Here is a 14,967-nt window from a genome sequence, read left to right as displayed (position 1 = left end):
AGGAACCAGTATGGTGAGAAAAATAGTCAACCAAGAACTGTCTTTGGCTTAAAAATAACCAACACTTAACATGGTGCTGTCAACTCAGAGTTTCCACCTGACATTACTTCATTTGCTTACGTGACAACCTTGCTGTTATTAATACCCCAACTGTATAAACAAGCAGACAGGATCAGAAAGGTTAAAAGGCTTCAGATCCAGGTTTTCCAGTGCTGGCTACTGTTCCTTTCCCACTGCATCCTGCTGTCTCTCAGGAGAGGGTCTGTTTACGGCTGAGTTGCAACTCCACTGGAGGCCAAGGAGGCAAGGACAAATGCTGGTTTTTTCAGATGGGTCTTTATTATTAGGCTTTGCCCTGTAATAACTGTTAAATCATGCCTAAGGCGTGTCTTTTGGCAAGGTCAGGGCACACATAAAGCCTTTCTATAAAGTTAAATTCCTATTGGGAGGCTTTTAAGGTTTTTATATTTTAATGGAGTTATTAAAATGAAAGTTCAGACTTGCATAATTCATAAGCATTCACTGCCTCTTTTAAAATCTCTGCCACAAAACTCTTCTTAAAAATTTTTCAGTGAAATTCTTATATAAAACATGAGCACGCCTTCCAGTTAAGATTAAAATAGGTATCTAATTATAGTAAACTGAAGCTTCCCTATAATATAATACAGCTCTTTAGGCTGCTTTCATTTATAATGTTTTCACTGCATGTAAAGAAGATACTATAAAACTCAGGAGTATTTTCTACACCTAGAATTGGCAACTTTCAGTATAAGTAGCTTTCACGTGTTTAAGTAGCTTTGTAAAATCTAGAACTCGAGAAATTGTCTTAAAAATATTGGTTTTGACTTTGTAAAAGTATATATTTTTACTTTGACTATAGTGACTGTCACAGATATCTCCAACTTGCTATCAAAACAATGCTGCTGGACTGAGTATGTTAAAGGATTCAAACGCCTGCAAATATAGCTGATGAAAATCTGAAAATGTACACGCTAATGACCTGATTTTTTTTTTTTTTTTTTGTATTCTTTGCAATCAGTAAAGGTTGTCTTTTTTTTTTTTTTTTTTGGTACTAGGGCCTCTCACCGCTGTGGCCTCTCCCGTTGCGGAGCACAGGCTCCGGACGCGCAGGCTCAGCGGCCATGGCTCACGGGCCTAGCTGCTCCGTGGCATGTGGGATCCTCCCGGACCGGGGCACGAACCCATGTCCCCTGCATCGGCAGGCGGACTCCCAACCACTGTGCCGCCAGGGAAGCCCTCACAGTTATATTTATAAGGGAATTACTAAATATATTATGGTGCACCCAAACAAAGAGATGTCATACAACTAGTAGAAATAATGGCACATCTATACATACTGTCCTAGAAGAATCTCTATTATATATTGCTAGGTGAAAAAATATTAGCGTAATATGTTTTATGATCTCATTTTTATAAAATGCATATATTATATATGCACATATAATTTATATAAATCAAAAAAATCTTGACGTGAAGTTTCAAATTGTTTCCTTGAGACACTGAATTATATCTGAATGGAAAGGGATTAGAGGGAGTAGTTTTGGGGCTTAATTTTTTACCCTCCATTTGAAATCAGTGGTGGGGTTATAGATTATTTTAATTTTATTGAGCTTCTCTATAATTTGAAAACTAAAAATGGAGGGAAATAGTTTAACAGTGCTATGTGTGAAAGCATTTGCTTCCTTAATTAGGATATGAAAGTCCATAATACTATGAACAAATGGCAGCTGTAACAACTGTAGATAACTGTGACATCTCACAGTTCTATATGTGCGCGTATGAGCTCTGCAAGTGTGCTATCACTAAATGCATTCACCTCTTTTTGGTTCACATGGGACAGTTGATCACACTGTCATATTATTAGCTGAAATCAGTAGTTTGAAGTCTAGAAGTTAAGTCAGTCACCATGTTGCTTTAGTTTTGAGCAAAAGCAGTTTGAGCTTTCCCAAGGAGATCAAATAATGTGCTTATCTCATATTTTCAAGTTACAAAGTTAATTTCCTAAGTAAACACTTAAAACCTTTTTTTTTTTTTTTTTTTTTTTTTGTAGAAGAAAAAAGTTACAGGAAACCTCCTAGTTTTCCTGGGAGCCCTGAGAATGATATGTAGCAAAAGTTAGGCCATTAGGAATTGAAAAAGGCAACCAACCAGCTGCTCTTGGTCTCTTGACTTTTATAAGGAGTTAGTCTATAAAGCAATGAACAAGTAAGATGCTGAGTCATTGCCTTATCTGTTCATGCTGGGCTAAAGATGTCACTAGGGGACCGTTTTTGTCTTTACTTCTTCACTGGAAAATGTCTTTATGACCCTCATTGAGGAATAACTGTAGTAACCGTGCATTTCTGGGTTACTCTATTCCTTTATTTCCTGGAGATGATCTGTTTCACTTTTTTTTTTTTTAAACTATCAAGGAGGTGGGGGAATAAAGGAAAAAAGAAATCTGAAAATGACAGCTGAAATCAATTTCAATAACTACATGTTATGTTTCTGATCTTATTTCTTAGTTGCTGTTTCTGTTATACTATTACTACACTATGATGCCAAAAGGATTTCATTAAATGGAAGAAATTAAGTCAGATCAGTTGGAAGGTGAAAGCGAAATAACCAGTTAGATTGGCAGAATCTTAAAATCTGTAACTGGTTGTTTAGGCAGGGAAGCTGAAGTATGTTCCCCTCACATAAGTTCCAGGGCCTCTGAGAAGGCAAACATATGTAGACAGCATCTCTGCTCTCAAGGTAGCTCTTGGTACAAGTAAGTGGCAAGGCTATAAAAAGGAAGGAAAAAGAATGATTAAATTTATAACAAATCAGGAATAAGGGATTAAGGGACCAAATACAAACAATATATCCTTGTGAAAGTAGAGGTGACTATAATAAAGTATGTAATTTTTTTTAAAAAAGATTGTTTTTGATGTTTCTATTTCTCTGAGCATTGTTGTGGTGTTTCAGACTCGATAGTATTTCCCCTTTTTGTTACCTAACTGTTCCAGGCTGAATGGGAAACTGGCAGTGTCATAAAAGGAAGTGAAAAATGGCAAAGATATTTGCAATACTTTTTTAACTTCTGAAAGTTTAAGTATAGTTAATTTATAATGTTGACACAAATGTGATATATTTTTCATAGTTTTATTTTAAAACATTATCAAATACACATAATATAGATAATAAAATCTCTTAAAGCCCACCAAATACAGTTTTAAAAACAGAAGTATTTGGGGGCTTTAATCCTGCCAGTGCAATTACCTGTTAAATCTGGCCTTCCCTATTCCTTTCTTACATACTGAATGGAGAGCAGAGGATAGAATGGAAACTCAAGGATGCAAATATAGCCATTCTGGGTTGAACAGCTAGTGAACTTCGCAGCTGTGGGGTCTGTTTCTGATGGTTACTCATGGAAAGGCACATGGGGTCCTACAAGACAACATACAATAAAGGTTTAGAGATGTCCCCTTTCAAGCCTATAACTCAAAACAGACCCATACATTGATCTTAACCCACTCCATGTCCTAGAACAAGTTTTACTACTGAACTGTAAAGTAGCAGAGAAAATTTGTTGAAGAATTTGAGCAGAAAGGTGCCTTTGAGATGATTCTCGATGGCCCTCCCTTTTATCTATTCTCTTTCAAGCATCAAAGTCACTTCCTAATTTTAGCATTGTGGGATGTGATAAACAGGTTGGTCTTACTCTGGCTCTACCTTTCATGATTTTCAGACTCTAATCATATCTCTGCTCAGCTTTCCTTTTCCAGACTACAAAGTCGCAATCTTCTTAGCCTGTTCTCACACACAGCCTCTTCATCCCTGTTCTAGCCGCCTCTCTGGCAGCTGGGCCTTTAACCCCACTCTCTTTCCTAAGGTCGGACTGTAACCACAGGCTCTCCACACGTGAATGAGCTTCAGTTTGGGACAAAGGCAGGGCATTTTTTCCCTGTTGTGTTTATAAAATCCTCCATGACAACACCAAGCCTCTTTGGTTGTAGTGGCACACTTGATAAATGTCTTCAATGGATGGCTCTATGTGACTTTTCTTGGCTTATAATAGACCCTATTATTTTATACTCTAACTTTTTATTTTGGATTTATTCACTGAGCTTGGAATTTCAGTGGCTGGAAACATGGATGTTACCTTCAGAATTGGAGTTTCAAGGTGACTAGTAAAAATTCAGATTTCTTTGGAACTATTTCCACTTCTCCATATGTGGATCTCATTAACATTGTCCAGATGAGCTCTATTTTCCTGGTAGTTGTCTGTTGCAATTCAAGTTTCTTCAGTCTTATTATTTAAATATGTAATATCGGCCCACAGAGTCCCATAGCCCTTTATAGGGGCAGTAAGCTTTTGTACTATTAAATCATATCTCCCGCCCATCCCAATCATATCATACATACTGTCATCCAGAATCAGCCCTTGATATTGAGTAGTTGGTAAAATTTTTCTTTAGTCTTCCTCTGCCGCCTAATAGGCACTCAAATCCTTTAGACTTGGGCTTTCTTCCATATTGTTCTAGCAACATCCCTGCGTCTCTACCACTGATACAGCTGAAACTACACTGTTTTGTATTTTGTCCTCTTTTGTGCATAAAGAATCAGTCACTAAAATAACATACCAGTCTGTACACTGAAACTGACGTGGTCCTTTCAGACTGGAAATCTATTAGTATTTGATCTCTGATCTTATGAACTCATTGATCCTGTCTTTGCCATCTAAGTAACCAAAACCTAATTGAACAATCAACCAGTGAATTTATATTAGTGGCTTCCATGATCTAATTTTAGTTTGGGCATGAAGGAATTTTGGAATCAGGTAGAATTTTTGGCCATCTCTCAAACTATAACAGGTAGTTAGCCATCTGTCATCCAGATTGAACCTGGTGAGGAAGGATAATGCCTGAGGAGTCGAGTTTTATTCATGGAGTCGGAAGACTGCTTGGCTTGACATCCTAAATCTGCCAAATACTGATTCTGTGACCTTGGGAAAGTTACTTACCTCTCTATTAAAAATAGTATCTACCTCATAGGGTTGTAAGTGTGGGTTAAATCACTTAGCATATGTAAAGCATTTAGGAGGATGTCTGGCTCACATCGTGCTACGTGAGTGTCTGCTGTTATTTTTACTTGTTTAGCCAAGGACTGGCATAGTGCCTGGCGCTGAGTGGGTATTCAAATGTTTGTTGTATGATTTGATATGTACCTGCCGGCTAAAGGACTTACTTAGGAGTTTTTGTGCTGTTCTGAACTAATGTGTTTCAGCCAATCATTCATTTTTTCTGATATCAAATCTAGCCCACATCCCACATCTCCTCTTCTCATTTCATCCAAACCACTTAGTCCTTCAGGTGTAGCATCTCTCTCTATTCTGTGGTAATTGTGGCTGGATCTCACATTGCAGGACGATCCAGTTTAAGGATTTGTCATTTCTTTTTCAGATCAACTTGTTCACATCTTAGGGATTCAGACTATTTTATCAATATTGTAATTAAGCCTTTCGAAGTGTCACAGAATTTTATATTATAACATTCAAGCCTAAAATTAGGACGCAGCCATCTGACATCATGGCCAACTTATTATGCATATTCCTATCTCGTTAGCTCAATAAGATGCCAGTTTATTTGCATGTTATTGCTTGACCCTGATATCATGGCCAATTAATTTGCATATCCCTATCTAATTGGCTCAGATAAGTTTTTGCCACTTGATTTGTTGGCCCAGCTCCCAGACTAGTGTCTTTTAGTCCAAATCAATTGAATTTGGAGTGGTTTTCTTTGTCATGCTTTCAACACCAATGGAAGGACAGTTAGGAGTGGTGATCATGAATGTATAAAGGAACTGCCTATTGCTTTTGTTTCTGGTTGGAAAAAACCGAAGAAGAAAAGACAGTAATTTAGATATGTGGGCAAGGTATTTTTCAGGGAAGAGGATACTGAGCTGATTTAAAAAAAAAAAAAAAAATAGGACTTCTTAAGGAAATTCCAGTGGACGAAGCAAAGGATGTATTCTATATCACTGATAAAAATTATAACTTGGAGTTGGGCTGACCTGGACCTCAGCTAAAAAATTATGATGTAGAATTTAAGCCTCTAAAACACAGTTTTCTTTTTCTTTTTTTAAAAAAGAATTGTGACATAAATTGACAAACATTGTAAGTTTAAGGTGTTCAATGTGTTGATTTCAAACACATATATTGCAATATGATTTCCACCCTAGCTTCCTCTAACTCTATACATTCCCTATAAAGTATAGTTTCCTATTAAGATGCATAAGCATAACATGGGGGAATGTTTAAAATGCAATTTCCAGGTTCCCACCTATAGATATTCAGTTATAGTTTGGTCTGAGGTGGTCCGTGAAATCTTAAATTTTAACATGTACCTGGGATGACTCTGACGTAGGTAGAACATCACATCTTGCTGACTAGTGCTTGAAAGAACGATAGGCCTGTGCTCATTCATGGTTTCTATGTGTGGAATCTAGTGATTCCCCAGGGTTGGGTGAGTTGCCCTTTCCTAGATAACTTCCAAAATTTAAATTGGCTCTCTTTTCCAAATTCTATTTCTAGGACAGTAGAAATGACAAGACAAACCCTTGACAAATTAAAAAAAAAATTACATCTTGAAGAAAGGAAAGCAGTGTGTGCGTGTGTGTGGGGCGGGGCCGGCAGGGCTGGGGAAGCATATGGTGAATCATACTGGGTTGGGTGTCGGGCTTGTCCACACACTGGCAGTTTGCTGTAAAGCAGTGGTGACTTCTTTACCACCGCGTGCCTCCTTTCTTCCTCTGCCATCCTCTCCCTCAAGTAGTTGGTGCCGTTTGTGAAATCCATCGCCCTGTCCTTTGGAACTTAGATGCTTTGGGGGACCTCTCTACTCCTGCTCTTTGCTTTTCACAGTATAAATTCCATAGTGATGAGACAGGTCTGGGGACGGCCAGGAAGAAGACTGGAGGTGGGACTTGGTGTGGAAAGTGAAAGGGAGAAAAGATGGTAAGAGAGAACAGTTTCTATTCACAATAGGCAAGACATGGAAAAACCTAAATGTCCGCTGACAGATGAATGGATAAAGAAGGTGTGGTACATATATGGGATGGAATACTTCTCAGCCATACAAAAGAGTGAAATAATGCCGTTTGCAGCAACATGGATGGACCTAGAGATTGTCATACCGAGTGAACTAAGACAGAAAGACAAATACCATATGATATCACTTATATGTGGAATCTAAAATATGGTACAAATGGACCTATCTATAGAACAGAAACAGACTCACAGACATAGAGAACAGACTTGTGGTTGCCAAGGGGGAGGGTGGGTGGGGGGAGGGACAGAGTGGGAGTTCGGGGTTAGCAGACTATTACATATAGAATGGATAAACAACAGGGTCCTACTGTACAGCACAGGGAACTATATTCAATGTCCTGAGATAAACCATATGGAAAAGAATACAAAAAAGAATGTGTATATATATATATATGTACAACGGAATCACTTTCCTGTACAGCAGAAATGAACACAACATTGTAAATCAACTATACTTCAATAAATAAATAAAGTAAATCAAAAAAGAGAGAACAGTTTCCACCACGCTCTCTCCAAACAGCCCTCAGGATGTCTCTGACCTGATCCTACCTTGTAGTTACCTCTCCAGGTCCTAGACCTTCAGCAGACTGCTGGAATTAGGGGCATATCATTTCAGTCCTTCCTATGTTTTCCCAGCATTCTCTTGCTGCCAATGATTGGCATACTTTTGATGTTCTCTTCACAATATAGGTGAACACAAACCATATCAAGGGGGCAGGGCTGCAGATTTTTACCTTGATTTACTTGCCATGGTTCCTAGCAGTATAAACATTTAGAAAAATTTCGAAAGAATTCTGTCCTAGCTTCAGGGAAAGAGGGAAATGGAACAGTCTTTGAGATGTTCTATGTTGCGGAATTGTAGGCCCTGGACTTCAGTCCCAGCTCTACAATCTACACATTAGGTGACTTTGAATGTCAGTAACGACAAAAGCAATGGCCTGTATTGAATGCCACGTATGTGACAGACGTGGAGCAAGATGATTTACGTACGTTGTCTAGTGTCTCTAAGCTTCAATTTTCTGAGAATATCACCTTCAGAAACTACCTTACAGGTCTATCTTGAGGACCACATGAGAAAACCAAGTTAGAAAAGGTTTTCTAAATTAGTAGAGTGTTTTATAACTCTGTGCTAATGACTTCTTAACACTTGAAAACAATTTTCAGATTAAAGTTGAAAATTAGAACTTCTCCCTAATACAGAAACTTAAAAGCTTACTATCACTTCCAGTTTTTTGGTTCAGAAGTTTTGTCTTTCCTTCTTGGAACAGTTATGTGCTTGTTGGAAAACTTTCAGAATTTTGTTTAACTTGTGATATATAAAGCCCAAACTGAATTTAGAGTCTTGACGTTCCTCTTTAAAGCTGTACTCAGAAGTCTCAAATTTCTGGGATGACCAAAAAAAACACCTGAGAAGAGTAACTGTAACATATCCAGGGACAAGAAATTAGGAGCAGGGTATCTAGTTATTTCTGACTTGTGAGTCTACACGGGTAGAAATTCAAATATAAAAATTATGCAGCTAAAAAATGCAAGACATATATAGAACCTCACACCTTTAGGAATTCTCAACTTTTCTGATGCTTTCAATTTCTTAGGCCTCTTTTCTATAGACTGAATGTTAATGTCCCCTTAAAAATCATACGTTGAAACAGGGTCCTCAATGCGATGGTATTTGGAGGTGGGACCTTTGGGAGGTGATTAGCTCTTGAGGGTCGAGCCCTCATGAAAGAGATTAGTGACCTTATAAAAGAGACCCCAAAGAGCTCCCTTGCTCCTTCTACCACGTGAGGACACAGAGAAAATATCCATCTGTGAACCAGGAAGGAGGTTCTCATCAGACACAGAACCTGTTGGCACCTTAATCCTAGATGTCTCAGCCTCCAGAACTGTGAGATATTTCTGTTTATGAGACACCCATGTTATGGTGTTCTGTTATAGCAGCCTGAATGGACTAAGGCACTCTTCATACTCTACCTCAATTTTTACGAAAACATTTATTTGAAGGGAGATTTACTCCAAAAGTGCAGATGTATATTACGTTGTGGTTACTAGGCCGAAGGCTTGAGTTTTTTCCAAGTACAGGGCACAAAAGCTGCTCATTTCCCACTGCACATACTTGCAACCTGACGAACAGCCTTGCAGCCTCCAGGACTCAAGATTTCAATACAAATAGCTAGATTCAGAAACCCTCGCTGGTGCTCAAATACTTGAGCACTAGAACAGGAAGCAACAAAGCTCAAGTGTCTACTGTAGATATGTGACTGGTCCAATCAAATTTGTCACTGTAAAGTAAGAGTTGGGATTTGCATGGCTTGTTATATTGGGTATATGATAGAGGCAAAATCTTGGAGCCATGCTTTTTGAATTCATACAGTAGAAAAGAAAGAAACTGTGTTGAGGAGTAGCAAGAAATTATTTTTAAAAATGTTCCTATTTCTTCTTCAACATTTTTTGTTTAATCCCATATATTGTCTTAATTTGATATTGGGACTTAGAATACAGGTGTCTACTGATATTTCTTTGTCTGAATTGACCAGCCAATCCCATCAAAGCTTTTTCCCACTAAATCAAGGAATTGGTTAAACTATCCATTGGTTGCTTTCACATTTTGCATATTTAGCCCAAGATTTGATAAGGTTACTAATAGAAATAATTACAGTAATAGTCAGTAAGCACTTTAGTGAGCTTTCATTTATTTCTCACAATAACCTTATAAATAAGATTCTCTAATTATTTCCACTTTACAGATAATGCAACTGAGGCTTAGAAAGCTAGATAACTTGTCCAATGTCAAATTGCTAACAGTGGGAGACTGGGATTTAAACACTGGCAAAAAAGCCATTTTGGTTCCAATTTACTAGCCATTTCCAGCAAATGTAGTTTGGCATTCAAATTACCTGGAAGGACCTCATTATATAATTTTGGTCTCCTTGGACATAGGTCAACTTACTTTGAGACAGACCATCCAAGTGCTTAAAGTTATTTTAATGGTAAGTAGGTTAAACAAATTTGAAATGCAAGACTTGTTTTTTCAGGCCATAGCTCCTTTGTAAATAATTGATTATTCATTCAGCAGTTCAGCTCAGTGCTACCAGTCAGTGTGGGCATGGTGGGATATATAAATATAGAGCACAGTCTAGTGAGAGAAGCGTGATGTTTGAAGGGTGTAAACAAACTCCTGGCATTTAAAAAAGGAAAAAATTTGTTCTTTTAGGATGGATCAAAAAAGCCTTCATGGAATCCCTCCACGTATAATGCTGTCTGTCCCAGGCACCCCTATGGCTCACTTCTTCACCTCTTCCAGGTTGTTGCCAAAAGGTTACCTACTCACGGGTCTTTCTCCAACCACCCCATTTAAAGCTTCTCCCCAACATTCCGTATTCTACTTCCCTGCTTTGCTTTCTTCATAGCACTTATCACCTCTTGGTGTACAACGTGCTTTTCTTATTTATTGGCTTCCTGTCTGTTTCCGCACATTACAATGTAATCTGTATGAGGGCAGGGTCCTTTGGCTGTTTTGTCCACTGATGTAAACCTGGTTTCAGAACAATGCCTAACATAAAGTAGGGACACAATACATAGTTGTTCAATGGATGGAGGAAATAAGACTTCAGCTGGGCCTGAAGAATGGATAGGGTTTAGCTAGACCTTGGTGGATGGAAGAGATTCCAGGTGAGGGAAACAACTTAAGCAAACAGTGGAGGCAGCAAATCCCATCGCCTGTTCTGGGGACCAGTGTGCTGGTCAACTTGGTTCAAATATAGAAATATGGTGGGGTGTAGTCTGGAAGTATCTATATTATGTAGACCTGAGTGATTATGACTTAATTTTACAGGCAGCAGGAAGCCCATATGATTAGGACTCTTTAAGGCTATTTCAAGGCTAAATATCCTTAATTTAATATTTAACTGTTCAACCAAATCATTCCAGGTACTTCAAATTTAGGGGTGGAACTGGGTTGGGTGGGTCGTGAAGCTACTATAATTGTAAACCCTGGCAAAACAGCCCACTTTGGTTCCAGTTAACTAGCTATTTTCAGCAAATGTAGTTTGGCATTTGAAAAAAGAATATATCTTTTTCTCTTTTATAGAGTTACGAAGACTGAATTAGATATGACCTCTGGCCTTGCCCCTTCCATGTCACAGTGTTGAGTTAGCCCAATGGGTAGTAGGAGTCATGCCAGGAGCCCTTCCTTCACTGGGATACCTAGCAGTTACCCAACTACACATGGTTATGACTGCAAGCCACATAAATAATGTCCTGTTAGACCCAACTTCTCGTAGCTAAACCTCACAAATGCCTGTAGCATCTCTGATGCTGCTGAACAACAAGAGAGATGGATGATGGAAGAGGCGTGAGAGTGTCAAGAGGCACAAACTGTGATTAACAAATTGTGGGTGAAATATCTATCTGTGACCATGGGGACTCCTTTCTAGGACTTTGGGAGGAGACAGAACAAATAAGGGACCCTGAAGTTACTGGCTTCATGGTAGAGTTGGTTCTGGAACTCTGATGAAGGGTGTTAAGGTGAATGGGGAGGAAGACCAGGAGAGCACTGGATAGAGGTGATGAGGAGGTGGTTCGCATAGGAGTTTGGAAAGAAGTGTGGGAGAGAGGATGCAGAGAACTAGATGATGATAGATGGCTATCGAACCAAAGGAAGTGGAAAGGTCAAAGGCGTCTGAAGTCAGACTTCAAGATACTAAGTAGAATTCTGGGGGTAAACTGTTCTCGTGCCTAAAAATTTCTCTGCACATTAAATACTCTTTTGTTTTAGGTTTAAATACATTGCATTTATTATCATTACTGATGTTCAAATGATCACATCTTTGGCCAGTGGAAGCCTCTTCAAGGTGACTCTTAAGCCTGTTGACATGACTCCCTTAGTCTTTGATAGTTTCCTTGCTTTCTGGTATGATGAGATGTTCTAGGCTTGTCTTGTATACCTTCCTTTGCCACACCTGGAATCTACCATTTCTCCAATAAGCTCCAGGTTCTTCTAGTGAGAAATTGTATTTTCACACCATTTCTGGTTCTGGGATGGTCATGGCTACTAGGTCAGTCTTTGTTTCTAGGCCTTTTTACTGGACAGAGCCAGGAAAAGGTGGATGTGTATAGATACATACATAGGTGTATGCATGTATTTTGCATCTTAGGCACAGTAAATACTCTACATTTTTGAAAGAAACTGCTTATTGCTTTAAACTTGCTCTGTTAATGCCATTAGGCAATGAAAGCAGCAAGTTTTTAAATGGGGTCTTAGTGACATGAAAGAAGTCGTGCAGATTCCCCAGGCAATATATTTATAAAGAGAAGTAAATTTAGGCACCAGGAGAATTTGGTTGACAAATTAGTGGTTCAGTAAGTGGAACCTTAGCTTTAGCATATTTTAGCTGTTATACTTTATAATATAAAATCACCATGCTGCATGAGGGTGACCTTTTGAAGTTTGCAATATTTTTATTAGAGAAAGCACTGAATAACCAGTAATGTTGGATCTAATTCCATAGCCATGAACAATGACAGCTATAGTCTATTTTTGACCCTGTGCCATATCAAGAAAATTCCTCACACTTTAATTAGTTACTAGAAGATCAAGAATATAACTGATTTAATCACACAGAGAAGAAAATAAAAACAATTGTGTTCTGCTGTGGAAATGACAAGTCCTTCATTTGACTTTGCTTTTGAGCAAGTATAATGGACTTGAGGACATGGGGAGGGGGAAGGGGAAGCTGGGACGAAGTGAGTGGCATGGACATATAGGCACTACCAAATGTAAAATAGATAGCTAGTGGGAAGCAGCCACATGGCACAGGGAGATCAGCTCGGTGCTTTGTGACCACCTAGAGGGGTGGGATAGGGAGGGTGGGAGGGAGGGAGGCGCAAGAGGGAAGAGATATGGGAACATATGTATATGTATAACTGATTCACTTTGTTATACAGCAAAAACTAACACACCATTGTAAAGCAATTATACTCCAATAAAGGTGTTAAAAAAAAAAGAATATACTTTACTCACTTAAAAAAAAAAAAGAATATACTCACTTTTTTTAAAACTAAAATTGGGTTTTACAGAACTTTAAATCCCCAAATTTCCCCATCCCCAACACAAGCTGTAGAGAATAAATGCATTACCATGAGGATTCACCCTCAGATTTTATTGTTCACTTATATTTGAAATGCTGCATGTTCACACAAAACAGTATTGCTAAAAACTATCTTAGGCTATATACTTACCTAATATTTGTCTTTTATTATATAAATTAAGTATTAGCCTAATGAGTCTCAGATAAAACAGTATTTTTCATATCATAAATGAATTTTGACCAAAAAACAAAACCAAAAAACGGAACAAAATTATAATTGGTCATAGGTGTTGCCTTTCAAAAGAGAAGCAGTTTTTCAGCTTTCAGAGCTATAGGATTGCCAATTGATACCTGGGCTGTGAAGTGGGAAAATAGGTCTCATCTTCTTTGCTAATTCTAATAAACTGAGAGTGGCTTCCTGGGTCTCTGTGTTGGGATGAATTCTGAAGCTGCTTCCAGGTTCCATGGGAAAGAGAACTGTGACCAATTAAGGAGTGGGGCATTGTGGCACGTGTGCTGTGCATTTGGTATCCACGATGAAACAGCATCAAAAAACACAGTAAACATCAGACTCACCAGACAAGCCACCTACATCCATCTTCTTCAGGTTCTTTGCCTCAAGAATGACAACAGTCAGTTTGCCAGCAGTAGGTACGTAGCGAAGGGAGAAGCAGATATCACCCAATTTCTCTTGCTATGAAAACCAAAAAGAAAGTATAAGTAATTTTTCAAATAAAGGTGAATGTAGTTTGTACATAAACACTGTAAACTCCTCAGGGAGGGGGATTATGACAATTAGAATTTGAAAACTCTTAACATTCACTGGCATTTACCCAGTGGTCTTGCATTCACTAAGGTATCATCAAGAGTGACTGTAACTCATTTCAGTTTTTAAGTAGCTCATCTATACTTTAACATTCATCAAAATATATCCATAATTCAATGGTTCAGGAGATGGGACCAAGAAGACTTTTTTAGAGACTGTTTTCTGAATAGTACTGCAAAACTCTTGGCAAAAATTCATAACTTGATTAAATAGCTTTGAAAAGAGCCTAACACTTTTTTGGTAGAATCAACCTACCTACTTTTTTTGTCTTTTGACATTTCAAATAGGATTATGTGTAATACTTAGACTTTTGGGGGAAAAAGACTTGCTTTCGTGTTCCATTTAAATTCTATTTATTGATGAGAAATTGTAAATTCCTAATAGCAGAAAGGCAAAAAGGCAAAAACGTATATAAGTTTTTGCACTTTTAGTTTTACTCATTTCAAGTGAGGTCTAACTTTCTTTTTCCTTATCCTAAAATTTATAAAAATCTAAGCGGTGGGTCAAAAAAGTGAAATACACAGTAACACAAAGTTTCTCATATACCCTCACGTTATTTCATTGGTATCATATTTTAGTTTCAAGAACATTCACCAATCCTATATTTGAGCATCTCTGAATAACTGAAGAGTTTAAAATGTTGACGCTATATAGAACTTTTACCTTTTTCAGGAAAGAGGCCTATGGGTTCTCCCACCTTAAGTGTTTTACTCTTTAGGATAACTAAGAACTTTGGTAATTGAACATGAGGAAGATTTTTGCATTCATATTAATGCATGAGAGGGGGGCAAGGGTGTGCAGTTTGTTGTATTCTCAGATGCTGGAGGTGCTAGACTGCTCACTGACATACGGGATTAAGTATATGTATGGCAAATCAGGGTTTATTTCTTTGCATCTTTTCCCTGCCCATCCCCCCTCCAATAGTAATTCCAAAGAAGGTAATGGTTGTGCCAGACTTT

General features: G+C 38.2%; 1 protein-coding gene across 1 annotated transcript in view; it reads right to left on the bottom strand.

Moving 5' to 3' along the window:
* Positions 1-14,967, bottom strand: part of SYT1 (synaptotagmin 1) — a 535,754-nt gene that overhangs the window by 70,872 nt on the left and 449,915 nt on the right. The window contains exon 10 of the mRNA XM_029205603.1: positions 13,759-13,876. Within this exon, the coding sequence (XP_029061436.1) occupies positions 13,759-13,876 (118 nt within the window). The remainder of the gene's footprint in view (positions 1-13,758; positions 13,877-14,967) is intronic.

Source organism: Monodon monoceros, unplaced genomic scaffold (assembly GCF_005190385.1).
Source record: "Monodon monoceros isolate NGI ecotype Baffin Bay Population unplaced genomic scaffold, NGI_Narwhal_1 Super_Scaffold_6, whole genome shotgun sequence".
Lineage (NCBI taxonomy): Eukaryota > Metazoa > Chordata > Mammalia > Artiodactyla > Monodontidae > Monodon > Monodon monoceros.
The sequence above is the reverse complement of the archived record's forward strand: the minus strand, read 5'-3'. Positions and strand labels throughout refer to the sequence as shown.